Genomic DNA, 19,616 nt, shown 5'->3' on the forward strand with positions numbered 1-19,616 from the left:
TTTTCCCTGGTTGTTGGTAAAATGAGAAACGCACTATACTAGTGTTTTACTATGCACTGGGGAATATGGAGGGGTTAACTTAGTAGATACTAAGCTTATGTTGGAAATAAGTCATCCTTAAGACCTATTTGCAGTTCTGTACAAAAGTGGACTGTGGTATTAGCCTGGTTTTATTATCATTATTCCTCATTTTTAGTTTTGGTTTTTTAAATTATTTTAAGCCCAATGTGGGGCTTGAACTCACGACCCCAAGATCAAGGGTCACGTGTTCTTCTAACTGAGCCAACCAGGGGCGCCCCTGAGTTTTAGTTTTGAGGGAGCCCTTCCCCAAGTTTATTTTGCCACCTCTAAGAAATGTCTGAAAAGACCTGTTAGTTAGTAGAAATGGTTATCTCCAAGATGTAATCTAAAAATCAGCTAAGATATAATAAATCAAACTCAGCGAGGTAGCATACAGCATGTGTAAGAGTTGTACATACAACAATTTCTCTTTTTTTTTTTGAGAGAGAGAGAGAAAGAGAGAGGGAAAGAGAGAGGGCACATGTGCATGTGAATGGGGTGGGAGGCACAGAAGGAGTGGGAGAGAGCTTCCCAAGCAGCCTCCGTGCTGGGCGTGGGGTTCGATCTCATGACAGGGAGATCGTAACCTGAGTCGAAATCAAGACTTGGATGCTTATCCTACTGAGCCACCCAGGCACGCCAACAATTTCTTGACCTTTGGCCCGAGGACAGTTCCTGAAGCTGCCAGTGAGGTTCGGCATTAGGACCTAAGATGTGCAAAATCTTGACCCTTCAGTTTTAATCGCACACTCGTGGGAAAAAGGTCTTCCTCTTCTGTGATGGGGAGTGATACAGCTGGTTTGTCTTGTCTCCTGACTGAGTCACGGGGCTGCCCAGGGCAAAGCCGTTGTCCTGGCCACCAGGTCTCCTAAAGCTCAGGAGGGACCACCTTCGGCTCTGGTAGGGTACTTCGGGCTTCAATCAGCATCTTCGGCAAATAACATTTATTTAATACCCCATTTCGCATGATGTTGGAATAACCACTAAATGAAAAAAATGAGACCCACACAGACCCTGTCCTCTAAGAGTAAAGTAGGTGTCTGGTTAGCTCTCTTCCGGGGCTAATTGTAATGGGGAAAGGCCCGACATTCAGATCAAATGTTTGAGGAAGGCATTGGCATCGGGATTAGGTTTCTGGGCTAGGGTTAGAGAAACTCATGTCTGGGACAAACACCCAGCAGAGTCAGGTCCTCAGATGATCCGAATCAGCATGTCTGAGCAAATCTGGGGACACAGGAGTGAAGAGTTAGAAAGAGTTCAGGCCCGTGGGCTGGAATGGAGTGGTATGACAGCCTCAGGTTGTCAAGGGATAGAAAGGGATTGATGCCCCTGCAGACGGAGGGCAGTGGAGTTGTTTGTTAGAGGCTTGACCGTTGAGCGAGGCTGACCTCTCGTGGGAGGATGAAACCGATGGCAGGCAGGTAGGTGGGGATGGGAACGTGTCCGGTCAAGGTTGTCAGGGTTGATACTACGATGAGCATTCAGTCTTCAACCTGAGAACTCATCTGTGCAACTCAGAAAGACGGACTGGCTGTCTCAGATTAGGTGCTTAGGCCACACTGAGTTAGCAATGTGACCTTGGACTGAAGGGTTTCAGGCATTTCCCCTTTCTCGAGGATGGGCCTCGCTTGTCTTGTTCTTTCAACCCTCCCTCAGAGTTTTTTCTCTACTGTTCCAACTCTAGTGGTGTATCCGTTTCAGTCTTCCCGGTCCATCCTAGGCTGGTAACCTGATCTCGATTCCTGCTTCTCCTTGGTATTTGGATCTCGCCTTCAGTGTCCTTGACGTACAATTGAGACCTAGGTTAACCCTCATGCCTGGTGGGAAGGACCAGAGGCCCCCCCCCCCAAGCCTTGGGGCTGGATGGTGCTTGCATCTGCTCCCTAGGTAGGCCTCCCCCACGCAGACAGTGCTGTAAGTATGGCAACATGGGGGTCGGCCCCTGTGGACACCTTGCCACTTCTACCAGAAGTTCCCTTACTGAATAATTTTGGCGGGAACTGTGAGGCTCACTGGAGGAGATTCATTGTAGTCCTTAAACATTGGTCTCGCACACTGTTCGGAAAGCGCTAGAATGATAGTTGACGGGAGCGGCCTTACATTTGCGAAGCTCCTTTCGGACGGTGTAGAGCGCTTTGTTAGGCAATTCTACCACGTGTTGGAAGGCCAGCGTGTGTGCTAGCGTTTGATTTTCCAGATCACATGTGGAATGCAGAAGTCATGGCTGCCTGGTTTTGAATTGGGACTGGATTCCAGGGCCTTCCACTCTTCTTTGATCGGCTACATCCTGTGGCTTAATTAAGCAATCTGTGGCTGCTGGAGCCGTGTTACGGTATGTTCCTAGCGTTGCTTGAATGTCACGGTGTTCCAGGTGAAAAGTGCTGACAGAGGTGGGCAGATCCAAAGGCTGTGGCAGGACTGCCCTCCGGTCAGCTTGGTTTTGAACTCGTCTTGTGTAGCTCGGAACCCCTCACATAGACGTGTTCCTTTTGTTCCTAGCGGTTTTCCTCCATGGGTTCTTTCTGTTGATAGCATCGTATGTAGACTCCAATCAATAATATAGACTAAATAGCACTGTTCTGGCTGATGTAAGGGATAGGGGATGGCAACCCCGTGCCTGCCAATATTGGAAGGATGCTCTGGGCTCGTGAGCTCTGAGGAAACCTTTGGAATCTGTAGCTCAGCCCGTGTCGCAGTTTGGAGAAGAACCTGTCTTCCACCCTTTGGTCTAAATGAGGACCATCTGACCCCCTATTTGATATGCCTCCTGCAAGTGTCCTGTCATTTTTGTTGCTTTTGTCTTACAGTCATGCCCCGGATGTTGGTGGTACGTCATTTCCACTTGCGTCGCACTTCGGTGTCATGGGTATGGAAGTAATGACCTGTCACTTGTCACCGATGATCTTTCGGCCCTTGTAAAATGTTAGCGCTGCGGCTGTGCTCTTTTTATGTGGATGATGTCATTAGTAAAGAGGAAGCCGGTGATCAAGACACGTCCAGCTTGTCCCATTAACCTTGCCCTCGGGGCAGCCCTGCCCATGACGTAATAAATCCTCCATATATTTTTGGAACTGATCTCCCCAGTTCTCTGGTGACACATCAGAGAGGATATGTACAAGGAATTGCTTGTTCATTAAGTTGCTTCTAAAGGCTTGGATGATTTGGCAATTAAGAATTAGTATTCTTTCTTCCTGCCCTGGTAGAAACATGTCTTCCTAATTTAAAACAATTGATTTAACAGGCACACTTATTATCTGTTACTCTTTGACGTGAAAACCAATTTTGCATCTGTGATCGGCATTCCAAATACTTGCCTTTTTTAACTTGTTTCGGCTAATGTTGCTGTCTGCCTTCATGCCGTTAGTGACGGCATTGTGAGAGTGACACAGTGGGCATTTTTGTATGTGATCGATTCAGAAGATTCCAGCAGCCAAGGATGAACCTGGGTAGCAGGGAGGAGCCTTGCTGCAGCTGTGGAACATGGAATCTTTGTTTTGGACTTAAGAGAATGAAAATGTGGCCCAAAGGGGATAATAAATAGCACGTTGACGTGCTGCCGTGGTTTCTGGGGTTTTCCACCCTTTGTATTGGAACTGAATTCTGGACATTTCTGTTGGGAAAGCAGCGTGTTTGTAAGGATCCACTGGGGCACTTGGGGGATCTGAGTGCAATCCTATCTCCCATCCCCTGCGTCACTGATTTAGGTTGCTGACTGCAGTGGACCCCCCTTCATATTTTACCCACAGACGCTAATCATAGGAGGGTTCTTTGCAAGGAACGCTTAACAAATGGAATGCATTTATGGCGTAGCAGTATTGGCATTTGTGATTCCAGGAACAGGACACATTTTCAAAATATCACAGCTATATCAATTAAGATAATCCTTGTTCTTTTCGTCCTTTGATTTTATTAAAAAAACTTTTTTTATGTTTTATTTATTTTTGAGAGAGAGAGAAACAGAGTGCAAGTGGGGAAGGGGCAGAGAGAGAGGGGGAGACACAGAATCCGAAGCCAGGCTCCGGGCTCCGAGCTGTCAGCACAGAGCCTGATGCGGGGCTTGAACTCATGGACTGTGAGATCGTGACCTGAGCCAAAGTCGGATGCTTAACCGACTCAGCCACCCAGGTGCCCCACCTCCTTTGATTTCAAATGGAATAGTTCCTGTGGAGAGGAGTCCCACCTAAGATCCCACGTGATCTGTTTGCTCGTGGATCAGTTCTAAGATTTCTGTGTGGCTGATATTTATCAATGTCCACTTGGTACAGACGGTCAACACAAGGAGCTTTGGGTGTCGCTTTTGTCCTGGGAGTGGTTGGTCTAGCTATCGTATCACTCTGGCAAGACATTGGTAGTTGTTGTTGTTTTTGTTGTTGTTTGGCAGTTTCTTGAAATACAGAATGCTCATGCTTTTCGTAACATTGGTTGGTGGTCAGTGATTACGTGTAGGAGTGAGCCACAGTCACAGTCATTGGAGTTTCAGCTTTTTGCCAGTGATCACAGACCCTGCACGGTTTTGCTGAAGAGTATATACCTTCTGGTGCTCTAGTTTGGATTGGTGACAAATTGAAAGTGACACTTTGTCAGATTGCCTTTTTTAAAAAAAAATTTTTAATGTTTATTTTTGAGAGAGAGAGAGAGACAGAGCATGAGTTGGGGAGGGGCAGAGAGGGAGACACAGAATCCGAAGCAGGCTCCAGGCTCCGAGCTGTCAGCACAGAGCCTGACGCGGGTCTTAAACCCACGAACTGTGGGATCATGACCTCAGCCGAAGTCAGACGCTTGACCGACTGAGCCACCCAGGTGCCCATGATGTCAGATTGCCTTGATCAACACCCAGATCGTCTTTGAAGCCACCCACTCATTTCTCGTACAGTGATGGAGCCCATCTCCTTGCGGAGTCTCATTGTATCCGTGCCCTAATTTCTCATCGGGGAACTCACTTCTCTCACTTTTAAATACTTGTACTTTATTCCAACTTCTTCTAGGTAGTTGGAGATGAACGTGTGCAGCAGGGGTATGAGTCACTGACCTTACCCTTAATGACCTTGTTATACTGCCCTCGGGACCCTCACCTGAGCCCTACAGAAACCTGACAAGATTTTGTTTGAGAATTTGGGGGGCCTTATCTGCCGGGGCCTAGCGGTCATGCCCTGCCACATTAGTTACCCCATTTCTGCTGTGTCCCCCTCATCTCATTCCCCCCATACATATTTTCTCCGTTTCAAAACAAAAACAAGAAAAGAGTATCAGTTAGAATTGGTAGATATTTGGCAAGTTCATTTGACCGTGTTGCTATTTTCAAGTCTGTCTTTGTAAAAGTTCATTCCTGGACTCCTCAGTTCTCGACTCCTGGTTGGTTTGCAGATGACTTTTATCTTTTTTGTCTGGAATGATCCAATCCTAGGAACGAACATCTGTCCCACACATTGGGGAGCTGCTGTTTTTAATCAAGAGCATATATGACTTGTCATCAATCTCACTTTATTCTGTGTCTTTCGAGAATATGATGAGCTGTTTTCCCCTTCTCTGAGCAGGACTGGGATCCGGTAACCCAGAGGGCCTTCCCTCGCCATACACACAGACTGTCCAAGAGGTGGAGCTTGTCATCTGACTGTAGCCTTTTCTGCTAGCTTGAGTTGGCAGGAAGAACCCATGTCACCGGAACACAGGCAGATGCAGACTGGGCCATTTCGAGGCAAGCCTCTGCGCAGTCCCCAGTGGTGAATGTCCAGCCTCCCTGGCAACTGAGATGGCTTTGAGAAGTCTGACATGGGGCTGTAAGGGTTCGCTCTGAGTCAGAATGAGTGTAAGCATCACTGCCAGCTGGGTATTTAGTCAGCACCCAGGCGCAGTGCTCCTTGGTGACCTTCTGAGGACCGACCCTGTGGGCCTTTCTTCCTTCGCTTCTTCTGGGGCTCGTCCCTTGGCCTTTGTGTTGCTAACCTTTTTCCCTTTTCTTTTTGCCACAGTTGAGCCGTCCTAGCCGCATCCCCTAACAGCGACTGGGCCGCCGTCACACCCTTTCCTCCTACCCCTTCTCCTTGTTCCTGAAAATGAATGTAGGACAGGAAGAGAAACAAGCAGAAACGACACGTCTTCATATCTCTAAGGGGTGAAAGCACTTTCTCTGAGAGTGTTTTCCTCTATCTTCTTTGCTTCTCGGCCCCCACCCCTCCACCCCTGCTCCTTGAGCGAACATAGGTTTTTAATAGTTCCCACAATCCCTTTGCATTATAACAACCGGTCTTAATCTACTGGAAAGTTCTTCCCGCTTACTGCTGTTAGTTTCATCCATAGTCGTTTACCCCTGAGGAGAAGCAGCGCACTGCGAGGGGGAAGTGGGGCTGGCAGGGTTTGGAGTTAACGGGCGAGAATCGTGTCCGTGTGAAGGTCCCGGTGTATTTAGAGGCCATCTGGAAGGACGCCACATTGAAATAGCTGTTCGCTATCAGTAGAGGAGTATTTATGCCTTAAATTTAAATGGTCGCACATTGAGGCATTCCAAACGAAGGCCATGTATAAGCTGTCAACGTTTAGATTTACCAATGACTTCCAGACATCACGTTGCACAGGCACAAGGAAAGCGACCTTTCAGCAACTGCTAGATGTTTCTGTCGCTGTGGATCGGCACTGTCCTCAGAGTGGACACTGTTGTGTTTTATGTACGAGGTAGGAGAGGGCAGGAGGATGATTTTGAGCTGAAACTTTTAGCTTGTCCTTTGGAACCTGTTAACTATCACTACAGCATCATTCCCAGGCCCCGCCAGTGGCATGAGTTGGATTGGAGGTTTTAGGAAAGTGAAGCTCTGTGGACTTTTTTCTTTTTAATTGGATAAGAACCACGTACAACCCTAACAGTCGTAACAATGGAGAACTGGTCAGTCAGCGCATCCCTTTTCTGGGTCACCGAAAGACTTTTCGCTGGGGTCATTTGGGCATTGCCGCTCTGTAGCTACGTGCTGTTTTTATTGGCATCTGCCTCCTCTTGTGTGGAGTGTAAAACAACCTTGAATACAAATTTAGACGACAATTTTTAAAATATTTTTTTAGGGGCGCCTGGGTGGCTCGTCAGTCGAGCGTCCGACTTTGGCTCAGGTCATGATCTCACGGCTGGTGAGTTCGAGCCCCACACTGAGCTCTGTGCTGATGGCTCAGAGCCTGGAACCTGCTATCGATTCTGTGTCTCCCCCCCCCCCCCCCCGCCCCTTCCCCGCACAGTCTCTCTCTCTCAAAAATAAATAAACATGAAAAAAAATTTTTAAAAATTTTTTTTTAGCTTCAAGTATATAAATTTCTTCACTGTGGAAAATGGCTTTTTCACGTAGGGTAGTCATTCTTGTTTGGATTTTAAGTGTCTTCTCTACATTTTGTTCCAAATAAGGTAAAACTTGCAATGATTTGAAAATACCTCATTATTGGAAAAGCTGTGTGGCTCAGTTTTCAAAAAGTACAGTTGCATTTGTCCTGAGAGCATGTAATAACTTAAGTTAGGTTAAGAAAATAGTGACAAGTAAAAGAACTCAATAATGAAGGCAGGAGTGATTTTAATGAATTCTGATATTTGGTTGAAAATGAAACTTAAAAAAAAAAGTTAAGGTTCTTGAGATGATTTTCTTAAATGTTTTGTGGTTTTGTGTGAGCTTTTCAACTCTATTTTTTATGAGAGGGAAAAAAAGGTTTTCCGAACTCAAGTAAACTCTAGTCTTCTCTAACTTTTTTTTTTTTGAAGCTTATTTATTTCTTATGAGAGAGAGAGAGCACACATGAACAGAGGAGGGCCAGAGAGAGGCAGAGAGAGAATCCCAAGCAGGCTTTCACGCTGTCAGCACAGAGCCTGACGTGGGGCTCGAACCCACGAACCATGAGGTCATGACCCGAGCTGAAATCAAGCTGGATGCTCAACCATCTGAGCCACCCAGGCGCCCCAGTCTTATCTAACTTTTAAATTTATGGCATGAATGAAAATTTTCTGTGACTGAAGACATTTATCAATACATTTGATTTCTGAACATTCTAATTAGGGGAGATTTTTACGGATACATTGGCAACGGCTTTGTACTTTTATTTTCCATCCCCCTCCATTAAGAAAAGCTTTTTTGGGGGGGCGCCTGGGTGGCGCAGTCAGTTAAGCGTCCGACTTCAGCCAGGTCACGATCTCGCGGTCCGTGAGTTCGAGCCCCGCGTCGGGCTCTGGGCTGATGGCTCAGAGCCTGGAGCCTGTTTCCGATTCTGTGTCTCCCTCTCTCTCTGCCCCTCCCCCGTTCATGCTCTGTCTCTCTCTGTCCCAAAAATAAATAAACGTTGAAAAAAAAAATTAAAAAAAAAAAAAAAAGAAAAGCTTTTTTTTTTTCCTCTCTTTAATTTGAAGATCTAATTGGCTTTATGAAGCAATCCATGAATCAGACAGCGTCCCATGTGGCAATGAGAGGGGAGCTCCCAAGGACAGTTTCCTGAAGGGAAGGGGGGTTTGTTCATGTCTTCAGTTTTCTGTGATTTTCTGCCTAAATATTTGAGAATCTTGGCTGTACTTACCTGCAGTGGTAGAACTCTTACCCGTACACATTGTTTTGTTCTATTAGAAAGGCTGTCTTTGGTCGTGACTCTTATTAACTATTCTCTCATTGGTTATTGTTAATCTTTGATCACTGTTAAGTATTCTCCAATGTAAACATTTGTTGAATTGTTGAGTTAAAATCATTGATTTGAAGCGACCACTATTGTAGGTGTGTGAGTGGTTAATCCCCCTTTTTGAGTCCTTTAGGACTTTTGGATGAGTTTATTTTATTAAGTATTCCCATATAACAAATGTTGCAGTAGAATCCTGAAACTTACGTATAATTAAGAGTTAGCTCCTGCTTACTCAGTCCCAAACAGTCCCGACTCTTGTACCCACTGCCTGCCCCATGGGCCAGATGTTCAGAGAGCATGAAGAGGTGTTCACCCACTGACAAGCATCCAGGAGCGGAATCTATTTCCTGGGGGGCCGGCAGGCCACACACAGCAGCCCGTGTTCTATTTTGTGCCAGTGGTGGCATTAAAGAACAGCTTTCAGATGAGTCGGTTTTACTGCCATGCCGATGAGCTCAAACGTTAGCGGGGCCAGGGACTCTCTCCATTCTGGCTCACGGGAATCCTGTCCAGGACTGAGAAGGAGATACCAGTCCGATGCTGGGGCTTCCGGGAGGCCTCCAGGCCATGTGGGAGCATGCATCCTTGCTGTAGCTACAGCAGTATTTTTAGAAATTGGTCCTCAAGAGTCAGTTAGAGTAACTCTCGAGGTTTTGGCTGTAATGTGATTTCCCATAGTCGAAATGCAAACAGTTGTACAAATTGGAAACTTAGAAAACTGTATAACCAGCTCAGGAACAGAATCTAGCAAAGAGGGCATCTTTTACAATAGTGTCTTGTGAGTGTGAGTGTGTTTATACTTGTCCGTATATCCATAAAGGCAAAAACAGAAAAAAGTTTTTAAACCTTTAAAACCTTTTTAAACCTTAAAGGGAGAATCCTTTAGTTGATGGACGTCTCCCCCAGAGTATCATTTCCTTTTTCGTCCCCCATTTGTCTCTGATCACGAGCTCTTTTTCTTTTAAAAAATGTTAAAAATGTTAAAAAATTGCCTTCCCCAAACGAGTATTTTCACAGCTATTCTTTTAACGTTCTTCCTTTTTTTTTTTTTTTTTTTTTTAAGTAAGCTCTACACCCAATGTGGGGCTTGAACTCACAACCCCAAGATCAAGAGCTGCACACTCCCCCGACTGAGCCGCCTTAAGTTACTTTTTTTTAAAAACAGGAATAAAATGTAATTTAAATGTTTACCAGAATTATCCACGTCATGGTTTTGAACTGATAACAAATCATATCTCTGGGCTGTTTTGACTTTTTACAAACATACTTTGTGAGCAAACGTTATCCTGATGTTGATTAAAAAAAAAAATTATTTATCCCCAAACTCTGATCATCTAATAGTCCATAAAATATAGAAATGAGAGAAAGAAGGAAACTAATTTCTTAATTTTACAAGTATCAGCCTTATTTTGTCATTGTTTTTCATTTTTCATATTTATTTCTTGTTTATCTGGCCAGTTAATATCCAATGTAAAAATTTTAAGTAAATCAGTATATATGAGATGTATGGGAGTCAGTAAATTCTATTTGCTATCAAGTACTGTAGCTAACGGGCTATAAATTTTAAGTAGCACAATGAAATTTGTTTGTGTGGGGAATATATGGAATGTCTCATTTAGTGGGGAGAGAGGAAAACGAAAGAAGCTGCTTCTATTCCTTCTACAACCGCTTATTGTCATGTTACATGGAATACGTCTTTTGTATCTCTCTGTGCCTCTGGCTTCTCTTCTGTAAAATGGGCTCAAGGATTTAATTGTCTGCCTTCATCCCTTTCAAGAACATTGAGGACAGATACCTTGAAGTCTTTGGAAGACAAAATGCCACGTTGTGTATTTTTTGATATACTAACTTGCCTTGTAAGTATGTACTATACGTTGTACAGAGCGGTGCGTTGTGACCTTGTGAACTTCTTGATGAGAAAAACGTTGTTTGCATGCCTCGATGTTAAACTATAACCTCATTATTCATGTTTTACGCTTTTCTGAACTTGATTCTTTCCTGTCTCACTAGTGCAGTGGGAACTGTCCCTCGGACGTGTCCATGTACAATACCATTATGTGGTGGGAGGTGGGGGTGCTAAGTTTTCGAGGCAGTCTTTTAGAATTTGGCACAGAAGTCCTACAGGTGGATTAGGGATATACCCCAGGTCTGCCGTGTACGGAGAAGAAGGCCTCATCAGTTTAGGGATAGACAAAGAGCCCTCGTTTTTTCATTTTTAGATTTTTCTTCCATATGTTATTACTACCCTACATTCTGACTCCTGGGGTAGAGAGTCAGGTAGAACTTTTTGTTCTTTTTTTTTTTTTTTTTTTTTTAATGTTTATTTATTTCTGAGAGAGAGAGAGCACATGCAAGTAGACAAGGGGCAGAGAGAGAGGGAGACACAGAATCTGAAACAGACTCCAGGCTCTGAGCTGTCAGCACAGAGCCCGACACGGGGCTCCAGCCCACGAACCGCAAGGTCATGACCTGAGCCGGAGTCGGACGCTTAACCAACTGAGCCACCCAGGCACCCCAAAACTTTTTGTTCTTAATGCACCAGAAAGTGTGGCAAAGGGGGGACTATTGCAGTCTAGGATTTGGGGGGCAGGGACTGGGGTCCCTGAGCTTCCCCTGAACTGATTCCCGTTTTGACCTCTTCTGGACTCTTTTTCCAGCTCTCATGAATGAGGATGTGAAGCTCACGATTGTTCACACAAGAATTGCTTAAAGTCTCGCTCATTGTGGTTTTCTTTATATTTGCATGTGACGGTTAATTTTCACTGCTAGGAACTTTGTTATATAACTTCCAACGTCATTAGTGGATGCTTGTGGTTAAAAAGTCCTGTGTCCTTTAAAGAAATTCTTAAGTGCTGTTTTGCCTCAAAACAAAACGAAAAAAACCCCAAAAAACATAAATACGTAAAACAAAATCTCCTAAGTGCTATTTTGTTTTTCTGCGATAAAAATTGTTCTTGTAAAGTCTAAGGAAGATGATCATTTTTTATGTCTGGTTAGCATTTATGACATTTGCTTATAAATTTTCAGTCTTGTGGTAGCCTTTGTTCTCAGGTTTCTAAAGTTGTTTTATGTGTTTGTGACATCTTTTGTCATTCTTTTCCAGAGAATTCGGTCAACAGTGGATGAAAAAGAACAAAAACAACTTCTTATGGATTTGGATGTAGTAATGCGCAGTAGTGACTGCCCGTACATTGTTCAGTTTTATGGTGCACTCTTCAGAGAGGTAGGAGCAAACACTTTGGGGTTTTAGCCAACGAATAAATATCGAACTGGAGTAGATAAGAGGATGACAGGCTTAGGGTCTGATCTTCAGTTAATTGCCATGCATTAGCAGTAAGCTAACTGCTCAATGTTTAGTGTGTAACCGTGAGAGTCTACGTATTAATTTCCAGCACTCACCATTCCTCAGTTAAGGGACGAATCTCGTACTTTTTATATACATATATGTATTTATGGCTGTTGTATGTGAATCCCGTATTTCCTTTCTTAGAGTTTCTGTTCTTTAAGAACCTGGCAAATCAGCCGACTTCTGAATATTAACCCTCTACCGTGGGTTAAGTTCTTCCTGTTGTTGACTCTGAACTCCCTTGGTGTTCCCCCCGCCACCGTCCCCCTTTTGAAACTTTATTTCTGTCATCAGATGTATCTGCATTTAACATAAGCATTTACTCGTCCTCCTCCAGAACCCTCCGTACAACCCAGGTGGAAATAAACAGGCATAATAGAAATTCTTTCTTTTATCAAATCTCCTTATCCAGAGCTGTTTGTAGAAACTGCATGGTCTCGGATGGTCTTGGGCTCACGTGTCTTCTTTCGGCCTCTGGGTATTTTGCGTCCTGCTGAAGGTTGTCACTTCTGTCATTTCCAGTCCTTCCACTGCCTGACATAGGGCAGAGAGTTAGGGCGGTGGGCGGGACTGGAGCTGGGCTTGGATCAGATACTTTCTGGGGTCTGGGACAGTCCTCACGCACTTAAGGTATTTAGTTAGGTGAGTAGGACTTCAACTGAATGAACCTTTAAGCACTTTTTGTTTTTTAATGTTTATTTTTGAGAGATAGAGAGACAGAGCACAAGCGGGGAAGGGGGTAGAGAGAGAGGGAGCCACAGAATCCGAAGCAGGCTCCAGGCTCTGAGCCGTCAGCACAGAGCCTGATGTGGGGCTCGAACCCATGAACTGTGAGATTATGACCTGAGCCGAAGTCGGATGCTTAACCGACCGAGCCACCCAGGTGCCCTGAACCTTTACGCACTTTTAATACTCTGTAAAATACCAATCTAATTTCTTTTTAAAGTTTATTTATTTATTTTGAGAGAGAGAGGGAGTGTGAGAGAGCGCACACGAGCTGGCAAGGGGCAGAGAGAGAGAAAGGAGAGAGAGGATCCCAAGCAGGTTCTGTGCTGTGAGCACAGAGTCCAGTGCAGTGTTTGAACGCCTGAACCATGAGATCATGGCCTGAGCTGAAATCAAGAGTCGGACACTGACCCGACGGAGCCACCCAGGCGCCCCAGTACGATTCTCATTTTGAAAATGTTAGGCCAAGTTTGTGCTGGTGGGGTCGTTACGAGCTGGTGAGGAGCCCCCTGCTCCTCCTTTTTGGGACTGGATCACAAAGCATGTATGTAGCCTTGGGGGTTTTGTCGTGGCTCCTGCCTTAAAAAATACTGTGTCGTGAGACAGCACTGACTGTAGCCCTGACTAGAAGTGTATCAAATCTTGTCGCGCAGAGGTTAGTCAATTGATTCCCCCACTCGATCCCTACATTTGCATTTACTTGCTTTTCTGTGCTTTTGATGGGTGACTCTGTCAATGGAATCCTGCTTCATGATCGCGCCCGCTGCTTGGTTGAATCCGTAACTCATGACTGTTAAGTCTAGTTTCATGCAGTTTCTTTCTACTCCTGTCCCTGTACTTTTTATGACTCAGATATTCGTTTTTGTGGCCAGACACACCGAATCTGTTGACTTACTTCACCAAAGCACATCGGTTGTGTGTCACGACAGTGTGCAGTTCTGTGTTCGGGAATGTCCTTAAGTGTTACATAATATCGTGCCGTTGTAAGATCACATCTGGAACTTTCTTCGTGTCGCCCAAGGCTCTTGCCATCTCCTCCTCCCTTCTTCCCCCAGACCATGGATTTATTCTTCATAATCACTAAATCCTCTGGCCGTTTTACTCTTCAGATCATATGCAGGGTGGGAGTTGTTGAGGGACTCGACTAGAGGTTCTGTCCTAACTGCGTTCCACGTCCGCTTTCCCAGGGCTGTATTCACTGCTGCTCTGGACTCCTGCCGGCTCAGTCTTAGCCCAGAGTGCTGGCACATGCCAGCCTGTTTCCTGTGGCCACTGTTTCATCGTTCCCGCAAGCCACACTTCAGTGCGTAACCCCGGCCTACACAGGGTGGACGTCTGATTTTACGAATAGAAGGCCGAGTGATACCCATGATTGCAAAGTATCGGAAACAACACAGAACAGCTTGGAATAGGGTCTGAACAGTATGCTCATCTTTTCTTATCAACAGCTGGGTAAAATTCAGTTTTATGTATCTCAGGGAGGTTGCAAGGAGTTGAGACATGCAGCTGTAAGCACAAGCATCTATCGAACATTCTAGAGTTTTCACGTGTATTCTCTTGGTAACAGTCTCAGGGGGCTTAGAGGCATTATCCCCCTTCTCCAGAGAGGAGGCTGAGGTTTGAGGACTGATTTGATGGGCATCACATAGCCAGGAAGTGATAGAGATGAGACTTCACGGGCAAAAATCTCACTGTTATTTCTGTGATGGAATAAGTGGTCCAGGGATGAGGAACTTTTCAGCTTCATTTAAAAAAAACAATCTGCTGGGGCACCTGGTGGCCCAGTCGGTTAAGTGTCTTACTTGGGCTCAGGTCATGACCTCGTGGTTCGTGGGTTCGCGCCCCGCGGCAGGCTCTGTGCCGACAGCTCGGAGCCCGGAGCCTGCTTCGGAGTCTGTGTCTCCCTCTCTCTCTGCCCCTCCCCTGCTAGTTCTCTCTCTCTCTCTCTCTCTCTCTCTCTCTCTCTCTCTTTCAAAAATAAGTAAAGGGATGCCTGGGAGGCTCAGTCGGTTAAGCACCGACTTCGGCTCAGGTCATGATTTCATGGCTTGTGAGTTCCAGTCCCACATCGGGCTCTGTGCCGACAGCTCAGAGCCTGGAGCCTGCTTCGGATTCTGTGTCTCCCTCTCCCTCTGCCCCTGCCCTGCTCGTGCTCTGTCTCTCTGTCTCTCTCAAAAATAAATAAACATTAAAACATTTAAAAAAAACTAAAGATAAAAAAGCAATCTACTTTTTAACATTGATACAGTTCAGTTGTATAAAGTCCCAAACTGCCCCAACAGGCTGATCGTCAACTTCCCTCCACTCCCACCGCCAAGAAGTAATGCGGACTTGCTGAATAATACAAAATGAAATTCAGAAGCAAAAAGTTCACCTTTAAAGAGTGCATGGGCAGCGTGTTTCCTGATGTTACAAAGGTTAACGTTTTAAACAGATTAAATAAAGGTTTAGAGGAACATTTTTCTCTCCAGGGTGATTACTTTTAGGATCTTTTTAATGATGTGACCTTCAGTTCCAATAATAGACCCAGAATTCTGGGTTATGAAGGGAAAAAGCAGAAGTGAGTGGATGCGGTCTGGACTTCTTTTTTTTTATTAAAAATTTTTTTTAACGTTTATTTATTTTTGAGACAGAGAGAGACACAGCACGAACGGGAGGGTCAGAGAGAGAGGGAGAAATAGAATCTGAAACAGGCTTCAGGCTCTGAGGTGTCAGCACAGAGCCAGACGCGGGGCTCGAACTCATGGACTGTGTGAGATCATGACCTGAGCCGAAGTCCAATGCTTAACCGACTGAGCCACCCAGGTGCCCCTGGATTTCTTACTTAACTACCGCTGTGAGGAAGACAAATCGCTTTTAATTCCCGTCACCTTGAGGAACCCACCAGAACATTTCATTTCATAATTTGTATCCCCCATAGGACATCGGTTCATGGTCTGGTTCAGTCAACCATCCATCAAGGAGCTTGCAAGACATTAATTTTCTTCTTGCAGCTGCTGCGAGATTAATCTTGCTGTTGGGGGAATAATTGAGCCTCTGAAAGTCCCATAGCTTTACTCAGACAGTGAGTGAATAATATTTCATACTGAAGTTTGTAACTCTTTTTTAAATTTTTTAATGTTTATTTATATTTGAGAGAGAGACAGAGCGTGAGAGGGTGGGGGTTCAGAGAAGAAGGCACAGAATCCAAAGCAGGCTTTAGGCTCTGAGCCGTCAGCACAGAGCCCGACGTGGGGCTCGAACTCACAAACTGCGAGATCATGACCTGAGCTGGAGTCGGACACGTAACTGACTGAGCCACCCATTTGCCTCTGTAACTCAGTTTTTTGCCATTGTCTCCAACCATTTGCATTTCTTTCTATGGTAGAACTGAACTCAAATAAAAAGCCCAAACTACAACTTGGATTTGATGTAGATATGTTACTAAGACACCTAATTGCATGGGTTTCTCAACACGTTTTCATACTTTGTAGACGGGAAAACAAAGAGTTTGACAGCATTGAATAATAAACGTAATTTCTAGTCTGTAGCTTGCGTCAAAAGGTCCGCACCTGCCATTTATTTTATTAACGCTGAAACCTAGAATCACTTAAACAAATGTCCTTTAACATATATATTTTCACAATTCACTGAGTGGAAGTCCTTCCTTCAGGTATCTTTTGAGGTTGGAGAAATTCTAGTCTGGAACATACACTTCTGAGTAACCATAGAAGTTCACCGGATTATATGGAAGGCAGTGACATTAGCTGAATTTCATCTCCTTCTCGCTTTCTACCCCTGCTGCTACTCATGCTCTTTACTTCTCGCTTGCAAATTTTAAGTACAGCTTTATGGAGATAGAAGGGACATACACTAAAATGCACATATTTAAAGTGCACAGTTTCATATGTGTGAACAAGTGTATTCACCTGTAGGATTATCACCGTAATCAAGATAACTGGAGGGGCGCCTGGGTGGCGCAGTCGGTTAAGCGTCCGACTTCAGCCAGGTCACGATCTCGCGGTCCGTGAGTTCGAGCCCCGCGTCGGGCTCTGGGCTGATGGTTCAGAGCCTGGAGCCTGTTTCCGATTCTGTGTCTCCCTCTCTCTCTGCCCCTCCCCCGTTCATGCTCTGTCTCTCTCTGTCCCAAAAATAAATAAACGTTGGAAAAAAAAAAATTTAAGATAACTGGACATTTCCGGGGTGCCTGGGTGGCTCAGTTGGTTAAGTGTCCGACTCTTGATTTCGGCTCAGGTCGTGTGTGATGTAAGGATTTGTGAGGTCAAGCCCCATGTCGGGCTCTGCACTGACAGTGTGGAGATAGCTTAGGATTTTCTCTCTCTCTCTCTCTCTGCCCCTCCCCTGCTCTCTCTTTCTCTCAAAATAAATAAACTTAAAAAAAAAAAAAAGATAATGGACATTTCCATCACTCACACATTTCCTTGTGCCCTGTATGTAACACACACATGTCCCTTCTGACACCGTGCAGCTTTCTGCCACTATAGATGAATGTGCCTTTTCTAGAATTTTGCATAAGTAGAGTCCTACAGTAGGTACGTGTTGTCTTTCTTCACTCTGCAGAATTATTTGCAATTCCTGTTGTGGTGTGTGGCAATAGTTGGTTTCTTTTTTTGCTGAGTAGTGGAAGTGGTCTTCCACTGTGGGGATACACCATAGTTGTTTTACCCCTTTATACCCGCTGCGGGACTTTTGGATTGCCTCTGGTTTTTGTCGGTTACAAATAATGCTGCTGTGAGCATCTGTGTACAAGTCTGTGAGGGGGACCCATGGTTTCATTTCCCTTGGGGAAATAAATACCTGGCAGTGGAGTGGCTGGATCATGTGGTAGATGAATGTTTGACTTTATAAAGCTGTTTTCAACCTTCAAAAGTAATGTATGAGAGTTCTCTTTCTTCCACATCTTTTCCACCACTGGGGATGGTCTGTCTTTTTAATTTTTAGCCATTCTAGCTGGTGTATACTGGAATCTCATTGTGTTTTAAATTTGTGTTTCTTTAGCGGCTAATGATGTTGAACAACCTTTCATAAGATTGTTTACCAACCTTATGTCTCCCCTGATGAAGTTTCTCTTTGGACTTTTATCCATTTTTTTAAAAACTTGTTTTTTTTGTTTCTTACTGAGTTTTGGGAGTTTTAAAAATACGTATTCTGGATACAGGTTTGTTACCAGAGAAAGGATTGCAAATATTTGCTCCCTCATCTGTGGCTTAGCCATTATACTAGTAATGGCATTTTTTTGGGAGGGTGAAAGTTTGTAATTTCAACATGGGCCAATTTGTTAACTTTTTTGAAAAAATGTATTGGGATTGCGCTAAATCTGTAGGTCAGTTGGAGGGGTATCAATATTTTAAAGACATCCAGTGTAATGACTCATTTGCTTGATATTTTACTTCATTTATTTACATTTTTTCTCAGCAATATTTGTAGGTTTCACTTTATAGTCCTATCACTTTTTTTGTTGTTGAGTTTATCCTTAAGTATTTAGTATTTTTTGGTGCTGAATAAATGATCTTCAAAAAAAATTTTTTTTTTACATTTATTTGTTTTTGAGAGACAGAGACAGAACACAAGTGGGGGAGGAGCAGGGAGAGAATGAGACACAGAATCCGAAGCAGGCTTCAGGCTCCAAGCCGTCAGCACAGAGCCCGATGTGGGGCTCCAACTCACAAACCATGAGATCATGACCTGAGCCAAAGTCAGATGCTCATCCGACTGAGCTACCCAGGCACCCCAATAAATGATATTTTAAAGAAATTTGTCTCCTCTTGTTTTGTGATTGATATAAAGAAATGCGGTTGATTTTTGTTTGTTTATCTTGGCTACCCTAACTTTGTTAAACTCACTTGTGAGTTTTGGTAGCTTTTTGTGGACTCCCTCACATTTTCCACGTAGATTATCACGTTGTCTGTGAACAAAGAGAGTTTACCTCTTTGTAGTCTGGTTGCATTTATTTCTGTATTTCTTGCCTTATTGCACTGGCTAGATCCTCTAGCACACTGTTGAATAGAAATAGTGAGAGGAGACATCCTTGTAATGTTTCTCATCTAAGGGAGGAACCACTCAGGGTTTCACCAGGAAGGGTGATGTTAGCTGTAGGTTTTTTGTAGATGTTCTTTTTTTTTTTTTTTTTTTTTAATTTTTTTTTTTCAACGTTTATTTATTTTTGGGACAGAGAGAGACAGAGCATGAACGGGGGAGGGGCAGAGAGAGAGGGAGACACAGAATCGGAAACAGGCTTCAGGCTCCGAGCCATCAGCCCAGAGCCTGACGCGGGGCTCGAACTCACGGACCGCGAGATCGTGACCTGGCTGAAGTCGGACGCTTAACCGACTGCGCCACCCAGGCGCCCCGAGATGTTCTTTATCAAGTTGAGGAAGTGCCCTTCTGTTTCTTATTTGCTGAGGGCTTTTTTTTTTTTTTTTAACGTTTATTTTTGAGAGAGAGAGACAGAGCATGAACGGGGGAGGGTCAGAGAGAGAGGGAGACACAGAATGTGAGACAGGCTCCAGACTCTGAGCTGTCAGCACAGAGCCTGACGTGGGGGCTCGAGCTCATGGACTGCGAGATCATGACCTGAGCCGAAGTTGGCTGCTCAACCTACTGAGCTACCCAGGTGCCCCAGGTCTTTTTTTTTTTTTTAATGTCTGTTTATTTTGAGAGAGAGAGAGAGAGAGAGAGAGCGAGCATGAAGGGGGAGGGGTAGAGAGAGGGAGACCCAGAATCTGAAGCAGGCTCCAGGCTCTGAGCTGTCAGCACAGAGCCCGATGTGGGACTTGAACCCACCAACCATGAGATCATGACCTGAGCCAAAGTCGAATGCTCAACCAACTGAGCCACCCAAGCACCCCAAATTTGC

The 19,616-nt window shown here is 44.6% G+C and overlaps 1 protein-coding gene across 3 annotated transcripts in view; it reads left to right on the forward strand.

Annotated features, from left to right (window-relative positions):
* The window catches only part of MAP2K4 (mitogen-activated protein kinase kinase 4), a 139,753-nt gene that overhangs the window by 71,534 nt on the left and 48,603 nt on the right, over positions 1-19,616 (forward strand). For all 3 annotated transcript variants that reach the window (XM_086686051.1, XM_086686052.1, XM_086686053.1), the window contains one exon: positions 11,792-11,911. In XM_086686051.1, the coding sequence (XP_086542177.1) occupies positions 11,792-11,911 (120 nt within the window). The remainder of the gene's footprint in view (positions 1-11,791; positions 11,912-19,616) is intronic.

This window comes from Puma concolor, chromosome E1 (assembly GCF_028749965.1).
Source record: "Puma concolor isolate L17-30 chromosome E1, mPumCon1.1.hap2, whole genome shotgun sequence".
Taxonomy (NCBI): Eukaryota; Metazoa; Chordata; class Mammalia; order Carnivora; family Felidae; genus Puma; species Puma concolor.